General features: G+C 50.1%; 2 protein-coding genes and 1 pseudogene across 3 annotated transcripts in view; 2 read left to right on the plus strand and 1 right to left on the minus strand.

The window, feature by feature from the left end:
• Positions 1–13293, plus strand: part of FANCA (FA complementation group A) — a 48956-nt gene extending 35663 nt beyond the window's left edge. Inside the window, exons 30-43 of one of the 2 annotated variants that reach the window (XM_016212254.2) lie at positions 332–460; positions 4593–4677; positions 6003–6172; positions 6674–6776; positions 7585–7644; positions 7772–7876; positions 8760–8869; positions 9793–10021; positions 11270–11332; positions 11733–11835; positions 12214–12289; positions 12480–12636; positions 12769–12861; positions 13051–13293. In XM_016212254.2, coding sequence (XP_016067740.2) covers positions 332–460; positions 4593–4677; positions 6003–6172; positions 6674–6776; positions 7585–7644; positions 7772–7876; positions 8760–8869; positions 9793–10021; positions 11270–11332; positions 11733–11835; positions 12214–12289; positions 12480–12636; positions 12769–12861; positions 13051–13158 — 1591 coding nt within the window. In that variant the 3' untranslated portion in view covers positions 13159–13293. Of the gene's footprint in view, positions 1–331; positions 461–4592; positions 4678–6002; positions 6173–6673; positions 6777–7584; positions 7645–7771; positions 7877–8759; positions 8870–9792; positions 10022–11269; positions 11333–11732; positions 11836–12213; positions 12290–12467; positions 12637–12768; positions 12862–13050 lie in introns of both variants that reach the window. The other variant, XM_016212255.2, reaches the window with a different exon arrangement.
• Positions 10063–21042, minus strand: part of ZNF276 (zinc finger protein 276) — a 28194-nt gene continuing 17214 nt past the window's right edge. The window contains exons 10-11 of the mRNA XM_087827183.1: positions 13850–13949; positions 10063–13777 (exon numbers count right to left, since the gene is read on the minus strand). Coding sequence (XP_087683309.1) covers positions 13528–13777; positions 13850–13949 — 350 coding nt within the window. The 3' untranslated portion in view covers positions 10063–13527. The remainder of the gene's footprint in view (positions 13778–13849; positions 13950–21042) is intronic.
• LOC148090982 (uncharacterized protein C15orf39 homolog pseudogene) lies at positions 15476–19391 on the plus strand (annotated as a pseudogene).

Consider the following 21042-nt stretch of genomic DNA (forward strand, 5'->3'; position numbering starts at 1 on the left):
GTTTGGCGCCTTCACAGATGGCAGTGCCGCTGGCTCTGCTGTGTTTGCAGTGTCCTCAGACTTTACTGTGGGCAGCTGTCCATGTCTGCACACCTGTGCTGTGGACCTGGGGCAGCTCACAGGCACCCTGGGAGGAGTCCTTAGCCTCTGTACCCAGCTCAGCAGGTGTGGGTGGCCCTTGAGGAGTTCATCAGTGGTCAAGGGCCTTCCTTCAACCCCAGGCCCCGGATCCCACCCCTGCGATGCTGTGCCCCTCACTGGGGTCTCAATTCTTACTATGTGAGCTTTTGTTTATAGCTGTTAAAGCACAGATTTGGCATTTATTGTGCAGGCGGGACTTCCACCAGTGGGCCATCTATGAGCATTTCCTCCCTGCACCCTCCACTGCAGGGGGCCTCAGTGGAGACCTGGAGACAGCGTGCACCATCCTTGTCAATGTGCTGATGGACTTCTGCCAAAGGTCAGGAATGCTGATGCCAAAAAGCATCTTACTTTTAATATCCTTTTCTAAGGATATTTTTATTTCGCTCAGTTCAATTTGTATTAACCAAAGCACAACTGAACATATTTTGATAGTAAGTCCGAGTCTATTAGAAATAAAGGTAAGCTTCCTGAACCAGTTTCCTTTGTGTACCTTTGCCATTGGCAACGACTCTATGTTTGCTACCCAGAATTGAGGGTCAGCAAGTGTGAAAAGTGGAACAAGTGCTCTAGCAAGTGGCGAGTACTGCGTCTCACCACCTGAGATGCATGAAGCAATAATGTGGCCCTACTACCACAAAAAACAGGTTCCCTGTGTCGCCTAGGCTATGCTGGTTGTGCTTCTGCCAAGGGGGTCTGTTTTTGTCTTTTCATCCTCATGATTGCTGTGTAAGGGGTGAGGTGAGATTCCTTGCTCCACATTTTAGGTGATACAGCATGTTACATCAACTATAAGAAAAAAATCCTGTTGTGACATAGGCAGTGGTTACTGAAGACACAACACATTGTTCCTCTGCCCATGAGAATCTGTAGATAGTCTCCGTCAGCACAACTCTTTACACACTCATGTCCTTTCAATACAAACAGCTTCACGTTTTCCTACCAGCACATAGTGGCCAGGAGCAACTCAGGCAGACTAAAGTTGGGGTGGTGCTCTTGGCCTCCAGCTTTCCTGTGTGCTCCTGAGCACAGCTCAGCAGGGTGGACATGTATGTTCTGTTTATGGATTTGTCTGTTCTGGACATTTCATATAAGTGGAATCACACAATACATGTCCTTTGTGTCTCACTCAGAATGTTGTCAAGGTTCACGTAGTGCGCATCAGAATTTCGTTCCCATTTATGACTGTCCATCCCGTTGAAGGATGTACCGCGTTTCGTTTATCCATCATCAGGTGATGGGCATTTGGGTTTTCACTTTTTGGCTTTTGTGAAGAATTCTGTGAATATTTTTGTGCAGGTCTTGTGTGGTCCAGTGTTATTTTTCTTGGACGTATGCAAGGAATGGAATTTGTGGGTCATACTCTATGTTTAACTTTTCAAGGAACTACCAGGCTTTTCCCCAAAACTATACCATTTTACATTCCCATTAGCAGTGTGGAAGTGTTCCAGTTTCCCCCATTATCACCAACGTTGTTATCTGGGTTTTTGATAATTATCCCTGTGGGTATATAGATGTATATTTCATTATGGTTTTGTTTGTTTGTTTTAAAAATATGTCTTTATTGATTTCAGAGAGAGGAAGGGAAAGAAAGAGAGAGAGAGAGAGAGAGAGAGAGAGAGAGAGAGAAACATCAATGGTAAGGGTCATCATTGATCAGCTGCCTCCTGTACGCCCCCCACTGGGGATTGAGCCCACAACCTGGGCATGTGCCCTGACTTGGAATTGAACCATGATCTGGAACCTAGATTGATGCTCAACCACTGAGTCACGTCCAGCTGGGCTCATTATGGTTTTGATTTTCTTTTCTTTTTTTAAATATATCTTTATTGATTTCAGAGAGAGGAAAGGAGAGGAAGAGAGAGAGAGAGAAACATCAATGATGAGAGAGTCATTGATCAGCTGCCTCCTGCACGCCCCCCACTGGGGATTGAGCCCACAACCTGGGCATGTGCCCTGATTGGGAATCGAAACCCAATTACCTGGATCCTAGTAGATGCTCAACTGCTGAGCCACGCCCAGCCGGGCTGATTTGCTTTTTCTTGATGGTTAATGACTGAGCATCTTTTCATTACTTGTTGACCATTCGTGTATCTTCTTTGGAGAAATGTCTTTTCAGATCCTTTGCCCATTTTATTTTATTTACTTTATTATTTTTAAACTATTTATTGATTTTACAGTTTATTTCATTTTTAATTTTTTCAATCTTCACCCGAGGATATTTTTTCCATTGCTTTTCAGAGAGAGTGGAAGGGGAGAGAGAGAATACATCGATGTGAGAGAGACACATTGATTGGTTGCCTTCCGCTCATGCACATATCAGGGCTGGGGATCGAGCCTAAAATAGAGGTATGTGCCCTTGACCAGAATCAAACCCGGGGCCCTTCAGTCCGTGATCCAGCGCTCTAACCATTCCGCCAAACTGGCTAGGGTGATCCTTTGCCCATTTTAAAATTGGCTTATTTTATTGGGTTGTGAGGGTTCTTCATATATTCTTGATACTAGATCCTTATCAGACCTTTGAATTGAACATATTTTCTCCCATTCTGTAAGTCATCTTTTCACTCCATCAATGGATACTTTGATGCATAAATGTTTTAAGTTTTTATGAAGCCCAATTCATCTATTTCTAGTTTTAGCTCTTATATTTAGGCCTTTGATCAATTTGAGTTAATTTTTGTACGTGGTGTGTGTTAGGGATCCAACTTTATTCTTCTGCTTGTGGATGTCCAGTTTCCTACCACCTTTGCTGGGGAGACTGTCCCTTCCCCATTGAATGGTCTTGGTACCCTTGTCAAAAATCAGTTGATTGTACATGTGAGGGTTTATTTCTGTTGATCTACAGGTTCATCCTTAGCCAGCCTCACACTGTTTTGATTACTGTAGCTTTGTACCAAGTTTTAAGTTGGGAACTGTGGGTCCTCCAACTTTGTTCTTTTTATTTTCTAAATAATATAAACCAAGCCACTTTATTATTATTATTTATCCTCACCTGAGAACACATTCATTGCTCTTCAGAGAGAGAGAGGAAGTGGGGGAGAGAAAGAGAGAAACATCATCAGTGGACTGCCTCCCATAGTTGTCCCGCCTGGGATTGAACCTGCAACCTAGGTATGTGCCCTGACTGGGAATTGAACCTGCCACCCTTCTGTGTATGGAATGGCGCCCCAACCAACGAAGCCACACTGGTCAGGGACAACTTTATTCTTTTTTAAGGTTCTTTTTGCTATTCTGGGTCCTTTGCAATTCCATCTGAGTTTTTGCATCAGCTTGCCATTTTCTACAAAATCAAATAGGATTCTGATAGGGATTGCATTGTCTTTGTAGTTGAATTTGGGGAGTATTGACATCTTTTTTTTCTTTTTTACTGAATTTATTAGGGTGACATTGGTTTTAATAAAATTATATAGGTTTCGGGGGTACAGTTCTATAATACACCTCTGTATATTGTATTGTATGTTCACCACCCCAAGTCAAATCTCCTTCCATCACCATTTATTCCCCCTTTACCCACCTATGCCTCCCCCCAGAGTACTGTCATCTTAACAACACTGATCTTCCTATCTATGAACATGGGATATCTTATATTTATTTATGTCTTCTTTAATTTTTTCAACATGTGTTAAAGTTTTCAGCATACAAGTCTTATACCTCCTTGGTTAAATTTATCCTTAAGTATTTTATTCTTTTTAACACCATTGTAAATGGAATTATTGTTTTCATTTTATTTTTGATTATTCTTTGCAAGTGTATTGAAATACAACTGTTTTTTGTATATACATTTACTATCCTGTAACTTTGCTGGACTCATTTATTTGCTCTAATAGTTTATATTGTAGATTCTTTAGGATCATCTATATATAAGATCATGTCATCTGTGAATAGAGATGGTTTAACTTTTTCCTTCCCACCTGGACACCTTTTACTTCTCTTTCTGGCTGAACTGTCCTGGCTAGAACTTCTGTTGTGTTGAGTGGAAGCAGTGAGAGGGGACATCTTAGTCTTGTTCCTGATCTTAGGAGGAAAGCTTTCAATTTTTCATCATTCATTGTGAGGTTAGCTGTGTGTTTTTCATAAATGTTCTTTATCAGGTTGAGGAAGTTCCTTTCTCCTGGCTTGAGTGTTTTTAATCTTGAAAAGGTATTGAATTTTGTCTGTTGCTTTATCTGCATCTATAGAGATGATCAGATGGTTTTTGTTTTTCTATAGATATGTGTATTATATTAATGGATTTCTGGATGTTGAACCAACCTTGCATTCTTGGGAAAGTCCCAGTAGATCACAGTACATAATTGTTTTTATATGTTGCTGAATGTGGGTTGCTGGTATTTTGCTGCAGAAGGTTTTGTTGTTTGTTGATTCCTGTGGCCACGCGCCACTCTGGAGGCAGGAGAAGCAGGAACTCCAGCACAGTTAGTGCTCAGGAGGCTTTTACTTTGTTTTCGTTTCAGCTCAAGGAGTTGCGACCACTCAGAGAATTCTGATTTGGTTCTTGGTGGCTCCAAGGGAAATCGGGATATTTTTTCAAGATTGCAAGTAAGTTAAAAGGTGCAAATCTCAGTGTGTTCACTGCATTAAGCCATGTATTATTAAGATATTTATTATGAATATCCATAAAGGGTCCTAAGGCAACTGAGCAGAATGAAAACTCGCATCACACACACTGGCCGAGACCGATGACAGGTGCTCTGTGAACCTGGTCAGTGCACATCATAGAAACACAGAAACCAAAGCTGTAATGCTGGAATCATCTATAGGCTTTGGGACATTTCTGAAAATAGAGGCAATTAAGAAAATACCAACTTTGGTAATAAAACTGTTGCTACCCCACTATTTTCTGCTTTACTCTTGGCTGTCCATTTGGATGTTGGGCTCTGAGAAGTGATGTCAATGACTCCACCTGGCAGAGGATCTACAGTTCATGGAGTGTCACTGGGTTGGCTGGCACCTCCCCAGGCAGCCAGGCTCTTTCACCCGTGTGGGAGCACTCAGAGAGCAAGAGAGGGGTGCAGTCAGCATGCCTGCTCTCCTCAGACCTTCCCAGGGCATAAAGGTCAGGCTCTGAGCCCCACCTGCCTCTGTCCACATATACATGGGAACCTACCTTTGGAAATGCACAGCAGTTCTGTTTTATAGGGTTCTGTGTGTGGATTTCATGCTTCCTGGTGGCATTCCTGCTGCCTCTCAGTGCCTGGATTTAGGAAATGTGGGGAATGGAAGGGACACCATGGAGATTGTGGTTTGGAGCACGGGGGAAATTCACTTAAAAATGAGTGAAAATCCCACCAAAAAGAGACCTGATTCCCTTGACCCCTCATCTTGACCTGTTCTCCACATCCATCATGACTGATGTGGAAGCAGTGACTGGAGAGAGGGCAGGCACAGCAGAGTCACATGTGTCGAGCAGGGCAGTGTGGCTGCTTCTCTGCTGGCACCTGAGCTTGTCAAGGACACTGTGTGTGCGCACTTAGGCATTTATCAAGTGCCTGCTGTGTACGGTCCTTACCTGCGTAATTCACCCTAACGTGTGCACCCTCACATGTGCATCCTCACACTGTACGTGTAGGGTACAAGCAAATGATAAATGGTATAAAACATTAGCTGTGGGTGAGTCTGGTAAAGGTGTTCTTTGTGCTATTCTTATTTTTGCAAAGTTTTGCAACTTTCTAATTTCAAGTAAAAAGGCTTATCTCACTTATCTTTCAAGCCCCTGTGGAGACCTCTCCCCCAGGCTCATTTCAGGCTCCTGACTGGGGCAGACAGGAATTCCGAAGGACTTTTGTGCTTCACATATGGCAACAGAGAACCACGTGGAACCAGAGATGGAAGTGTGTGAGCATCTCGGCCTTGATTTTTTCCAGGAGATGGCTGCTGACCTGGAACAGGGCTCAGCGATAGTGCCCCGTGGCCGCGCTCCATCTCAGGGACACTTCCTCTTCAGGGTTTTCCGCAGCCGGCTCCAGGCTCTGGCAGGCGGATGGGATGTGGCCTCTCGCCTTCAGAGACAGCGGGAGCTACTCCTGTACAAATGGTAACAGCACCAGAGTCTGTCATTCATTTCAGTCCCCCTGCTCCCCAGCCTGTGATAGCATCCTCTTAGGGTCCCATGGAGAGCAGGGCCCAGAGGTATGGAAAGCACTTGGGAGTAAAGCTTCCTGCTCAGACTCAGGGTCCCTCTGCTGAAAGATGTAGCTGAAAAGAACTCATGTCAAAATAAGGAAGACCATGTGTGCTCAGACAGTGTTTATAATCATGTGACATGCTGGAATCCTCCAGTTACAGGCACTGCTTAGTTAGACTGGTGCCCTGCTACTTACGCAACTTACATTCTGGTTTTGGGTCACACATGTTGTGTGTCTACTGTGAGATCCAGGTGCTCAGTGAGCCCCAGGCTGGGGACAATGGGGACTGCAGACCAGACACATTGGTTCCAAGAGCAAGTTGGGAAGGTCCTTGCAGCCCCGAGATCTGAGTTTTCGAGAAGCAAAGTTAGGCCTTGCCTCCACCTTTGACGCGCTGCCTCCTCTCCAAGGATTCTCCTAGGCCTTCCTCCATCTGTCCTCGTCGGCAGCCCCCAGGCAAAACAGCCAGCCCCTGACTTCGCCGAGTTCTTCCACTTGGTCAACTCTGAGCTGGTATGTGACCTTGGGATGTGGGAATGACACATGATCTGGTCACTGAGGGCTGGCTCCTGAATTCATGACTGCATCTGTGGTCACTTAGAGCTAATTGCCTTGTTGTGGGTCCTGACCATGTGGGATGTGGAGCTGTGTTGGCTGGAGCTGGGTGTACAGCCCTCCTCACCTACCGCCAACACGAGCCAGTGAGTTGCAGACACGGGCTTGCTCCCTCCTCCACAGGACTGCCCTTGGCCTTAATAGTTTGGACCCATGAAGGTTGCAGACCATTGGCTCACCATGCACCTCTTTCCATTTTGACTCTGGGTGATGCTGTGACCACACCGTTATCCACCTGGCCGTGTTCTCTTCCATTTTGCAGGTGGCTCAGTGTTGGGGGCTCTGATCTTACCAAGAGGGATCAGTAAGGTGACAAACGCACCCCCTGCTCACTTCAGGGAACAGCTTCTACCTTGGAGATAGTTTTCTAATTTTTGGAGAAGCACAGCTATGACTAGAGATTGAACTAAGGTTCCATCCAGTACACAGAGCTGCTCCCCTGCCTCACTGGGTGCCTGGGTGCCTGGAGCCCCCCGTGTTAGTTCCAGAGCTGGCAGGCTGGGGATCCTGTTGCTCAGAGGAGATGTGTGGAGAGGCAGTGAGCAGGGAATGTTCTGGGACAACATGCTGGTGTGTCAAGGCCGACCTCCAGGGTCCATGGTGGTGCTGTGAATGGGCAGCTATCTTCACAGCTCTACCCTGTCAGATGCCCATCCTTGTCCTCCCACCATTGGGTCCTCTCTCACTGGCCTACACTATTTTGCAGAGAAACTTCTGTTCCCATGGAGGTGCCCTGACACATGACATCACCATCCACTTCTTCAGGGTAATTCCCTTTCCCTCTACCTCCCACCTGGGCTGGATCCTCGTGTCTGGTGCTGCTTGGAAGCCATATCATCTTTCAGGGCCTGGGTTCACGTGCAGACTGCTAAACTGGCACATTCTCTCTACAGGGGCTGCTCTATGCCTGCTCACGAAGCAGAGATCCCACCCTGACTGCTGACCTGACCCTGACCGCCTGCCAAACCGAGTGCCCCTTGGTTCTGACCTCCGCTCTGGTAGACTCAGCTCTCCTCTCAGGGGTGTTGTCTATTTCCCGCTAAAATTTCATCCCAGTTACTGTAATTCAAGAGAAAAACTTTGAGAGAAGTGGGTGTAAGGAAAACATGTCAGTACACAAGTGGGATGACAGGTCCCCCATCTGCAATCCTGCACCTGCCTTGGGCAGCATGGAAACCTGCAAATGTGAAAGGAGTAGGCTCTTGCAGCCATGTATCTGGGCATTGGTTCATAACCTGTCCATTCTGCGTTGGCTGAGGTTGGACGGTAGCAGCCTGTGCTCTCCTGTGGGTGTAATTTCGTGTTTACTATATCTGCCCTCTTGGCTGCTGCATCAGGACAGAGAACAGAGGCTACCTCAGCCCTTGCCAGCAGCCTTGGTGGGACGTTGGGATGTCTTTGCTGGCTTTCTTAGCACCCTGACAACACAGCTTTCTTGCTCTCTTCCCCATCTCACTGGTGAGATTCTAACACTAACTACATGGGACTTGAGCTACTTCCCAGGGCAGTGGTGGTGTTTGACCTGTAGCTCAGTGGGTGACCTATCCTGTGTTTCAAACACCAGCTCTCAGCAGGGATGTTGGGGGACCCTGCCAAGCTCTTGGGCAGTGTGGCCAATGCCACATACAGGCACTGCTTAGGCAAGGCCTCTGGTCTCCATCCCATGTCCTTGGCACAGGAGGATGAGGGTGCCTCACGGAACGGCTCTGAGCCTTCCTGAAATGGGGTATGCAAGATCCTACCCTTGACCTTATGAAGTGTTAGATAAATGTGAGCCAGGCTAGCAGGGGTGTTGGCCAGCAGGTGGACATCTCTTGCCCCAACCTCAGTGGTCACAAAACAGTTGCCCTGATCTGTTTACTTGTGATCTCTCTCCGGCAGTTGTGGTGGCCGCGCCTGGAGCCCGAGCTTCACTGTCGGTGGAAGTGCTTCCAGAGCCCACTGCCCCAGGAGCTGCAGAGGCTGCGGGAGGCCTGGCAGTTTGCCAGCAGGTAGATGCTGGCAGTGGGGCATAGGGAGAAAGTGTGGGTGTTTTTTAGGACCTGCTGTGTGTTATCTCTATAAGATGCCTTGAGGTGCTTGAGGGGTGCCATATGGGCAGGCTCTGCAGGACCCGTGTGAAAGGGAAGCAGCAGAACTTACCTGACAGGTCTCTGAGGGAGAAGTTCCAGAACGTTTTGGGAAAGACTGATTTCAGCCCAAGTGATCAATTAAAGCCTGCTTAGGTTTCTGGGCCTTGGCCAGCAATCTGGTCAACTCACCCTCCTGGGGCTGCTGGGCGGATGGTTTTCAGTATCCTGTTGGATGTGGGGGTGCTGTGAGGTCATCAGAAGGAATCACTAGCCCCCATCCAGCCGCCTGACATCTCTGTGATGAGTTTTTAACCCTGATGTGCATGTGTATCTCCCTGCAGGGCCAAGTGCTTTAAATTGCTTAGAAAACGGAAAGCAAATCCTCCACACCGCCAAATTCTACAGAGCAGATCATTAAAGTTTCTTAAATCAGTGAATTATATCCCATTAATTGCCAGCCTGTTTTTAACCTGCTGCAGAACCTTTCTGAGCAGCACTGCACTCAGAGCAGTCTGGCAGACTGTGGGCCATGAGCCTCAGTGTCTCACGACCTCCTTTCAGAGGTCAGGCAACTGGGGGCAGGTGCCCTGGTCAGGTCCTACTGCTCCTCGTGTCCAGGGCACAGGCATGCTGAAACGAGAAACTGGACCCTAAACCAGGGAAAAGCCTGTCACAGGCTTGGGCTCTGCATACTCCGTTTCTGTCAACTCTGAGCCCCTCGGTGCTCGTCTCAGGAAGGCAGGCTCCGCACTGTAACAGTTTTGGGAACAAGGACCTTACGTTTTCAGTGGTGACTTGGTTTGCCAGGCTTTTGTGATGACACATGTATGTCTCTTTTCCAGCCTCCTGTCCCCCGACACAGTGTCCCCCGCCCCAAGCCCGGCCTGGGTCTCGGCCGCGGCACTGTACTTTGCAATTCAACAAGCTGGGAAAGGGAGCCTGAGGAGAAGCCTGGAGAGGCTGCACTGCCCTGGGGAGGAGGCAAGGACAGCTCTGCACTGCCCTGGGGAGGAGGCAAGGACAGCTCTTCTCTTACCTTTCGTTCCCCAGTGGCTCGTTGTCAGTGTTCCGGTCAGTGGTGTTCGTGAGCTTGCCTAATGAATTGAGCTTTCCCAAGCACAGACAGGAAGTTTGCAGATTCTGACACTTTAATAAGACTTTGACTCTCAGGTTTATTAGTAAAAAGAATACTTTTCACTTTTTTTTTTTTTTTATATATATCTTTATTGATTTCAGAGAGAGGAAATGAGAGGGAGAGAGAGAGATCGAAACATCAATGATGAGTCATTGATTGGCTGCCTCCTGCATGCCCCCGACGGGACTGAGCCCGAAACCCGGGCATGTGCCCCTGACCGGCAATCGAACCCTGATCGCCTGGATCCTAGGTCGATGCTCAACCGCTGAGCCATGCCCGGCCGGGCCCTTTTTTCACTTTTGAAGTTCTTTCACTTATCTTTTTCTTACCCACACTACAATTCAGGGCAGGTTCCATTGTCCAGTGGAACCTTGTGTCTGCTCCTACAGCCTTGGTTCACGTGCATCACAGTCAGGCACTGCCAAGAGATGGCATGGGTAGAGGGAAGGTACTCTACATTCCAAGCTGGTGCCTTGAAACATCCCAACTGGGAGCCCTGGTACCTGTCTATACCCAGAGCGCCCACTCACTTAAGTTAGCGGAGAGCCAGGGTCCATCTGTCAGCTCAGCATGTGCCCACCTGCTTGGAAACTAAGTCAATTACTGAGCCAAGGTAATTTTGGTAATTACAATGTAAAGTAAAAAAAACCTACAAATAAGATTATTCCACGATTACTTTTAGGTTGCTCTGTTGGAAGGGATTTGAGTGGCTCCAAAGCCTTCAGGCCTGGTGTATCAAAGGGATAGGGTTCAGAGAGACCCCACCAAGCCTGAGTGCTCCCCTGGGGTCAGGGTTGGGAGAGGCAGGATGGAGCCTGTGGGTTACCTCTAGGGTTTTACAAACACTTCTGGACAGGAAGCCGGGGGAAGCAAGGCTGAGCTGGTAACTCACTGCACAGGTGAGGTATCTGTGGCAGGAACACTCCTACCCCAGGGAGACCCCTGGCAATGCCTGGTTTAAAGACAAGCATAAAGATGACCTAGTCAGTAATAATTTAATGCAATTAACTTCTCTGTTTATAAGTGATTCAAAATTTTTCTTTCTGAGAAGACCCACAAAGAGGAGGAGCTTGTGCCCTGGACCAGTAAATGGTGGTGAGGAATGTGTGTGCGCCACTTAGAACTGCTCTGCAGGAACAGCATGGGTGACTTCACATTGCAAGTGTCCCTTTTTGTATTTGCAGCTTCTGGTTGTCCTGTTTTTCTTTTCCCTGCTGGGCTTGCTGTCGTCACATCTGACCCCACACGTACGTGATTGCTCATCAGCTAAGGAGGCTCTTCCCCAGGGTGCTTGAAACTGCAGGTCCCCAGGTGCCCCCAGCCCTATTGAGTCAGGTTGGAGGGGCGGTTCTGGAACCTTCCCCAGGTTTCTCAGGAGAGTCCTGTGCTCACTGAAGTGGAAACCCCTCAGTCATGGGCCTTTGTTTTGATGTTTTACTTCAATACTTGGGTGCCCAGTCTCTGGCCGCCACCTCCTGGTTGAGCTTCCATCAGAGGTCGCTGGGTGACACTCTGTAACAGGGAAAGTCTCCCTTCTGTGAAGAGGGTGGTCCCACTTCCCCACATGCCCAGCTCTAGACCCAGCAAGAAATGTCAGCTGTATAGCCACTGCCACCTGAGTAATTCTCCTGCTTCTGTGGGTCACAGGCTGTCGACTCCCTGAGGGCTTTGGACATTTGTGCCGAGATCTTGAAGTGTTTGGAGAAGAGGAAAGTGTCCTGGCTGCCACTCTTTCAGTTGACAGAGACAGGTAAGAAATCCACTGAGACCTCATAGTGAATGGGTGGGTGGCCTGTGTCTCCTAGTCACCCGCCATCAGCTAGGAGTGCAGTTGACCCAGTAGGGTCAGACTGTGACCTCTGACATTTGAGTCTCTTCAGAAGCAACTTTCAAATGGTTATCTTCTTGCAAAGCACATAAACCCCTAAATTTTCATCAGGACAAAAGCAGTATAGTATAAGCTTGTTTAAGGAAAAGAATTTAGTGGAACACTAAGGACCCCAAAGTGGCAGTGGGCTGTCATGTGGGGGGTCCACCTGCCTGGCCCCCAGAGGTACACATAGTCCTCTGAAGACACTGGTCTCCTGGAGGGAGACATCCAGGGCTGACTGAGCCCTTTGGGTTGCAGATGCCGGCCTGGGACACGTCCTCCTCCACCTGGCCCCAGAACAGCATATCAAGCTGCTGCCAGTCGCCTTCTACAGGTAACTCCCCTCTGTTCTGGTCAGGCCACAGTGCTGTCCCTCTCAAAAGGAGCTCACACGCATGGGGCCTTCCCTGACCACTGTGGGTCTCCCTCCAGATGGGAGAGGTGGCCCGTCCGTAACTTCCTGTGCTGACGGCATTTATCTCTGGGAGGTCTTGGTGTTAACTGACATGTAGTCTTACCTTCAGCCTCCTCTCCTACTTTGATGAAGACACCCTCATCCAGGATGACGCCTTCCTGCATGTTGCTGTGGACATGTACCTGAAGCTGCTTTGCCTCTTTGTAGCCGGGGAGACAGGTGTACTCTTGACTGCAGGCGGCAGGAGCCAGGAGCTCCAGGGCCAGGCAGGTGCAAGGGTGGGCTGTGTCCAGGCAGATGGCACATCCTACAGGCCCACATGGCAAGCTCTCTCTGGTGATGGCCCTTTCTGGCACATGTGTGGGCACCCTGACTGTGGCTCTGCCTGTCCTCTCTAGGGCGGCCCTGTTGGCCTGATAACAAAAGCTCGTCTTTTCCTGCTACAATCAATACCTCGGTGCCCCAGAAAGAGCTTCTCAAACATGGCAGAGGTAACACCCAGATGTTCACCTCGGTGGGTTCCCCCGCCTTGGTGCTTGTTTTAAAATTCAAATCACTGTAAGCGTGAGGGATGCGGAAGTCCACACTTGGTCACTTTCTGGTCGGCTGTGGTCACCAGTTTCCCTCCCTGTGTCCTTGGTTTGGGTCTGTGCTACCCTGAGCATGGTGTTTTCTTACAGCTGCTGGCTACTCGTGGAGACAGTGACCCAGAAATGAGTGCCGCCCTCCTGAGCAGGCAGCAGGCTATGCAGGACAATGGCTTCTCCCAGGAGCCCCACCTCTTCTGACTGCACCCCCACATGCACCACTCCTTTGTAAATAATTTATTACGAGCATGACATGGAGCTCTTGTTGCACTAAAAAGTGGAATACAAATCTCCTTTTGCTTTAGTAGGGAACAGGAATCAATTATTTAAAGTTTGTATCTGGCCCCAAGTCAGTGTTCATAGGAAAGTAAAATGCTGGTCCCAGAGTGGACACAGAAAGGCTACCTGGTCCCTGCACCGAGCCACCCACCTTCCAGCAAAGGGGTGGGGTTTAGCATGGGGGCTTTCTAGAGTGAGCAAAGCTGTGCCTTCAAGGTCTCGTGTGAGGAACTATGAAAGTCATCCTTCAACCCCATCTACCACCTGCTGAGTTCAGGTGCTGGAGCACCTTCAGGTGGGCTCGGGCTTCACAGCCTGACCCTCCGTGGTCCTGGGTGGTGGTGGCTCCAGGGGCAGGGCCTTGTCCTGGGTCTGCGTCAGAGGGTGGACCATCGACATGTGCACATTGAGGTTGTGAGCCTTCTCAAACCGCCGGCCACACTGGTCACAGGCAAAATCCAGTTCAGTTTCAGCCTTGTGTTTGGTCATGTGGTACTTGAGGGATGCCCGCTGCCGGCACTGGAACCCACAGACTTCACACCTGGGGGACAAAGGGAAGTGAGCAAGGATTTGGGTGCCAGTGTGGCACAAGGAGGCACTGGCGCACACTTACTGCAGAGGCTTGGCTCCCGAGTGCCGCATCTGGTGGACGAGGAGGTGTTTCCGCTGCTTGAAGGTCTGTCCACACTCGTCACAGATGTAGTTCCGCACCTCTGAGGAGAGACAGGTGAGCACAGGCCCCAGAAAGGCCCACCTTCCTACACTCAGTGCCTAAGCAGGGACCTTGCTGACTTAATTTTACTTAGATGAAGGACAATATTCATACAAATGGTTAATGGAGCCCTCCAACCCATGGCTGGAGCTTCCTCTAAATCGGGTGGGGGACATACGAAATGAAATCATGGTCTGGCCCTGCCAAGGCTTCACCAAAGAGAAGCAGTTCCAGTCACCACATTAGGGGTGAGCTAACTGAATGACCAAATATAGCAGGCTAATTTTTAAGTTAATAATTTTGTATGGCCCACAAATGATGTTATAAATATCCAAACGGCCCTTGGCAGAAAAAAGTTCCCCACCCTGGATCTAAATCCACTGCACATTTGAAGCCAGTTTTTTTAAACATCTTAGAAGGTCCTCTATTTACCTAAGCACAAATTCTTAGAGGAAGCCACATCTTAAGTCTCAGCTATTGCTACTCCAGAAATCACCCCACATTGGACCCACCATGGGGGCACCCACTTTAGGAAACAGTATCTTACACTTTTGAGCAAAATTAAACGGTCAAACTCTACACCACTGATTCCATTCGTGGATGTGCACCTGGGCAGCAGCCACACGCTTCTACCCAAGCATCACGTCCCACCTGCTCACCTACAAATAGCCTTAGGCTTCTCCCTGCCTAGGTGCAACCCACCCTGAAAGACTATGGTCTGTCTACTATTGTGCCTTTTAAAATAGCTAATGGTTGAGACTAGTGTCTGGACTGAGACAAACTTTGAAGACCCAACCTTAGGGAATGATTGTGTCAGGAACTCAACATGTGCAAGAACGCTTAGAGCAAAAACCACAGGGAAATGGTGTCACTGAAACTAAAGTATAGCACTCCCATTTTCTACCCTTACAATCACTACTTTGAAGATAAGCAACAGCAACAAAATTTGGTAGAAAACAATGACCTCTTCCCCTCCCCTGGCTCTTTGTAAAAGATTTCCGCCCACAAAATTCCAGGGAATAGCTAACCGAAGGAGGTTAATTAGCGCTTAGCGTCTGTGTGCTGCTTTGCTAGTCCCCCACCTGCCCCCCTTAGCCAAATAGAATGTGGTTTTTGCCTTTATACTCTCCCTGCAAAGACTTCGGGGCTGCAAGCTTGTTTAGGGCAGCAGCCTGCTTGCAGTTACCTGCTAATAAATCTCGAAATGGTCAATTCGGTCTCTGTAGTATCGCATAAGATGTGTATAACATCTGGAGGCCCCAGTGAGATCTAATTCTAAAATTTCTCCATGCTGCCGGGCCTCTGCAACTGGCCCACTAGGGACCTCCTCTTTGAGGAGGGGAGGGTTTCCCCCTGAAGAAGTTCCAGGGCCCCGAGACGAGGACTTTTCCCCTGCAGGTCAAAAGCTGATGCCCTATAGCCATCTATCTGTTTGGAGTCCCTCAGGACGCCTCTGGGGGTAAGGAATAATTTTAAATTATTTCCTGGTTAGACTAGTCTCTGAGTTCTTGCCAACTGGGGCCAAACATGGCTGATCCGATTGTGTGGGGTCCCTCCTTGGGTCAGGACGCCGATGGAGGGATTTACCTGGTTCTGAAAATCTGCTCAAGGGGGAGATTGATCACCTCCCCATCACCTCCCCAGACCTATAGAGGTCCCAGTCAGGTTTTGTTGGGTGGGAATGTCATAACCTCTGAATGAATGTCGAGTGAATGTGTCTGTAGTCCCACAGCTTTCGCTACGGGATCTGAATGGGCCCCAATCCACCTCTGTAGTCGGCCGCAACAACAACGATGACTCAGCTTTGGCCGACCAGGCCCGGGGTTTATATGGGTGCACCTTAGTCAAGGCCAAACTTATTGCCGCGAGGCAGCGGACAGACGGACATCTGAGAGGGTCCCTTTGGGGTCCTTTGTCTCCGACACTGTGCACAGAAAGATCTGGGTTCAAGGAATACATAGAATTTATAAATTGGTTCAGTTTCTCTTATTTCACTTAGTCTACATATATTAGTTCTCCTGTGTTACAGTTTCGTTTCTCTTGTCTCCGATATCGCAGAGGATCTTTCTAGATTGAGTCCTGTCCCGTTCTCTTTGGCAATCAGCTCTCTCCAAAGATCACGGACCTAGTCTTCCGAGGCAGCCTCTGACTATATTCTTCACCCGAGACTCTTTTCCATTCCTTCTCCGTCTTATGCCACCTGTCTCCTAATCTGTTTTCCCATCATCACGGGATGACGAGACTCGGCCTTTGCTTCCTTCTGGAAGACATCAGGAATCTTTCTCATTCTTTTTCCCTTGGCGGCACTAATTGTTTTCATTAGTTTCACTATGGGCGGGGGTAGCTCAAAAATCAGAACTCCGTTCCAGTGTATGCTCGACCACTGGGAAGAGGCTGGTTTTGGCACGGGGGCTATGGGGAGCCCCTCTGAGCCCCTAGGCATTGGCACTGTCCAGTGGTGACCCAGCCTGCGGCTGCACTTCACCACCCGCCCCTCAGCTCTGACTGCTTTGGCCAAGTGCTGCCACCAACTGGGACCAGCTACCCCTGTGCCCACAGTTTGGGGTTTGTCTAGCACGCTGTTCTCCAGGTCATTTCAAAGCACCTCCCTTACCAACACAGCCGGGTGCAAATTCCCTTGGTTCGGCACCCTTCCTTCCCACCTCTACCTCCATCAACCGCACCCCCCCGTCCCGTCCCCCCCTCCATGCCTCCCTCACTCTTCTCCCCTCCTCAGACCAGCAGTTCCACCTCAAGGGCCATACAGGAGGCACTGTGCTGTTCTCCCCGTGAGAGGCCCCGCTGGCGCTGGCAGACGGGGACTCAAGGGGAAGATCCCCTTTTCTTGTATATGTTCCTTTCTCATCTAGCGACCGATACAACTGGAAAGCCCAGAATCCCCCTTTCTGGGAAAAACCGCAGTTCCTTACAGGGCTACTAGAGTCTGTGTTTCACCCCCATTGCCCCACATGGGACAATTGTCAGCAACTCATGGTTACCCTGTTCACTTCTGAGGAAAGTGAAAGAATTAAAAAGGAAGCCCGTAAGGCAGTCTTGGGCCCAGGGGGGATTCCTTAGAAGAGAGAGAGAACTGAACAATCTTTTCCCACAAATTGGCCGGAGTAGGACCCCAACACCTCCGCAGGAAGGGATGCATTGAACAATTTTCAGCGATATCTCCTAGCAGGCCTGAAAAGGGGCCGCCCAAAAACCAGTCAATCTGTCCAAAGTCACTGCAGTTTCCCAAGGCCCTCAGGAATCACCTACAGCTTTCCTGGAAAGGCTGCAGAAAGCCTAGCAAGTCTGTACTCCCATAGACCCAGCTGCCTCGGAAAACAGCAGGGCGATCAACCCAGCCTTTGTCACTCAATCGGCCCCTGACATTAGGAGGAGACTACAGAAATTAGAAGGGTTCCAAGGGATGAACTTACCCCAACTAGTAAAAGTAGCTCAAAAAGATTTTGACAACTAAGATAGTCCTTCTGAAAAACAAGAAAAAGGCTGGCAAGAGTAGTAGTAGCAGCAGCCCTAAAGGAGTCCAGTAATCAACCAAGAGGAACCAGGGGTAAGGGAGGACAAGGGCCCTCACAAGCCAGCATAAAAACCCAAAAAACCACCTGCAGCCAGGGGAGACCACCCCTAGGAAAGAACCAACGCGCATACTGCAAGCTTCGAGCTACCCCAGTCCACAGTGCCCACTAGACTTTGCCCCCAGATGCTGGGCTTTCCTTATGCATGGGATGACCTATCTCTGTGGAGCATCCCCGGGGCTCAGGGGGACACTACCTTCCCAGAATAGTGTTCAGGCTGTGCCACAGCCCAGTGCCTTCCAGCGAGCATGCCAGCCTTTGCCTGCCAGTCAGCTGTGCGCAGAGCCTGTAAGGCCTACAGAGAAGCTGGTGCAGGATGCTGAGAAGACTATACGGCTGCCCCGCTGCAGGAAAGAGCAGCTCCAGCTCCAGCCCCAGCTCAATGAACATCTGGGGCACCCACTGTTATTGGAGATAGCACAGTTCCCCGCACCCCACCTACACTCCCACCCTGCGCCCAAGAGCACTGGTCTATTCTACAGAACCAGGGTGCACACTGCCCCCTGCCTCTCCACCCATGCCCATTATTGACAATGTCTTCAGCCTGGCCACCTACTGTGACTATCTGGATGTGCAGACACCCGAGGCCACACCTGAGCCTGATCCAGCCCCAGTCCCCAAGGACAGCTATGACAAAGACTCCAGGGGAACCTTGTCTACCCAGGAGGCCCCTTTGAGGGTGCATTGCTCACTTAGGGAGGAGGTGGCACTGCACTTGAATGTAAAGAAACCCATGGCAGAGGCTCCTCTTATCAAGGTCCCTAGTCCTGTGGTGCACTCCAAGCTCCCTGTAGCTGTGGGGGTGCCAGAAGCAGGGAGCACAGTCTCAGAGCTGCCTGCGGTGCCAGTGACCACAGAGACCACCCCAAAGACCAACTTCCACAGCTCTGTGGACTTCATGTTCTGAAAATTCAAGATCCTCAGGCAGGCACCCTTGTATGCAGCTATGGTCCCATCTGTGCCCACCTCAGTCCCTTCCTCTGACCAGCCTGCACCCACCCCTACATCTGTGCCCACTGGACTACAGATTCTCAAACAGCCCTTGCCCATGGCCTGCTTTGATCTGGCACTGCCCAGTTCTCCAGGTGTATTCGTGGCCACCCCAGCACCTACTCTGCCTCCATCACCTGCTTCAGCCCAGGCTCTGACTCCAGCTTCTACCCGTCACAGTGGATTCCCCAGAGCAACACTTTGCAGGACTGCATGAATCCCTATGTGATGCCATCTCGGGCTCAGTGGCCCACTCCCCACCTGAGAAGCTGTGTGAATGGATTGAGATGGCTGGGCCTTGGGGCGGGGCAGCACGGCAGGATGGCCAGACAGTGCAGGGGCTGTTGGGCAAGCTGCTGTCTTGGTTGCAGCGCTTTGTGTGCATGCAGCAGTTCCCCTTCCCCCACGTGGTGTGGGCTGGCACCATCTTTGTGTCCATGTACCTGGTAAAGGAGCAGCTCTTCCCGAGGCAGCCACCTGCTTCTGTGGACCACGTGCTGCAGAAGCACGCATAGAGCTCTGGCCCACTGCGTTGTCAGAGAAGGCACTGCGGGAGCGAGCCCGGCATAGCTGCACCTCACGCATGCTGAAGTTGCTGGCACTGCGCCAGCTGCCTGACATACCCTGACCTGCTGGGCCTGCAGTGGCGTGACTGTGGACGCCGCCAGCTGAAACCCATCCTGGCCAGAGATGAGCCAGGGAGCCTATCTCTGGCTCAGAAGACTCCCATCTCCAAGGCCAGGAAGCCAGGGAGGAAGCTACCAACTCCTGGTCAGAGAAAGCAGAGGCAACTGCCGGGGGAGGGTCCTGCTGTGCCTCACCTGCCCCCGATGCCAGTGCCAGCCCACCCAGCCACACACTAAGGCCCCCTGCCGAAGCCTGCTGGAAACCGCCGGCTTAATGGCCTGGCACCGCCCACTTAGGGCCACAAGGCCTCAGGAGCAGCCCGGCCCTCACCCTGCCCACAGCTGTTAGGTGGCCAGAGCCATCTCCTGGAGCATTGGTGGCTGGAGCTGTTTGATAACTACTGCCCGGTAATCTCTCTCTGCCCCTCCATTCTGCCAGCCCAGCTGCCCGTCCAGGAGCCGTGCCCTTGGAGTCTCTGGTTCTCACCCTGCCCCCCACCCCCAGCTGGGCTGAGTCCTTGAGTGTATAACTTGAGGTCCCTTATTAGAAAGGACTGATTTCTGTTTCATCCTGAGAGAAGACATGTGGGCTTTGGAGCCCCACTGGCTTGGGGTCAGACCCTGGCTCCTATGTTTCTTGCTGTATAACTGGGCAAGTCCCTTCCTCTCGAGCCCTTGTTTACCCATTTGTAAAGCAGGACAACACAGCCTACCTCGCAGGGTGGGTGTGGGGGTGACGCCTGACACACACCAGTTATAGTTTGCTCTCTGCTCCCTCCGCAGGACAGGGGCCCAGCTCCCAGCCAGTGCCCGGAGTCTGAGGCCGAGGCAAACAGAACCTCCAGAAAGTCTTAATACGTCCAAGGGCTCGGTTCTCTTGGTTTGATGCAGTGCACAGTGTATACGACGCCCACACGTTTCAGAGCCGCCCCCAGGAACGCCTGGGCTGCAGCCCCAGTGTTTGGGGCTGGGCCCTAAGCCTCAGCCCTGGGGGAGCCTGCCCTTCCCCTCTGCCTCACACTCGCCCTTAGTGCCGCCCCATCTCCTTACCCGCCTGACCTCCTTCATTAGAGACAGAATTCACTCTGTAAAACGAATCCCCCTCAGAACTGAGGATCATCTTCTGCCCTTCGCAGGAGAATCAAGGACTTCACTCTCATCACCTTTACAAACGGCAGTGGGGATGAAGGCGAGCACATGGCGCACCCCATCTCAGCACTCCCGTCTCCTACCCTGACAGCCGCTACTTTGAAGATGAGCAAGAGCAACAGAATCTATTGTGTAGGAACAATGACCTCTCCCCTGCTCCTGGCTCTTTGTGAAAGATTTCCACCCACAAAATTCCAGGGAACAACCACCCGAAGAAGGTTGATTAACGCTTGTCTTAGCTTCTGTCTGCCGCTTCACTAGTCCCCCACCTGCTCCCCCTCCCCAACCAAGATGTGTTTTTTGCCTTTATATTCCCCCTGCAAAGACTGTTCGGGGCTGCGAGTCTGTTTAGGGCAGAAGCCCGGTCATAGCTGCCCGCTAATCTCCAAAGTTTGGTCTCTGTGTGAATCAGTCTCGCGTAAGACGGGTATAACAAAACCAACAAATAAATGCGACCCAACAACAAAGTGGACAAATCTGAATGAAGTATAAATCACATAAGACTTTCTATAGTATATCATTCTTAAAAAATTCAAAACCAAGCACAACTATTAATAAATACCGATGTAAGGAATCGATCTTTTAAGGAGATAGTGCTGATTCAGGAACTGCCTTCTGGGCAGAAGCAGCCATGAGGCAATTGGGTCTGTGTGTGGCTCTCATGTTTCCAGACACATGGGTGGTGTGCGTCATACCACGAAACTGACAAATCTATGAGCCCAGGTTGTAACAAAGAGAA

This window comes from Miniopterus natalensis, chromosome 18 (assembly GCF_054644295.1).
Source record: "Miniopterus natalensis isolate mMinNat1 chromosome 18, mMinNat1.hap1, whole genome shotgun sequence".
NCBI classification, from domain to species: domain Eukaryota; kingdom Metazoa; phylum Chordata; class Mammalia; order Chiroptera; family Miniopteridae; genus Miniopterus; species Miniopterus natalensis.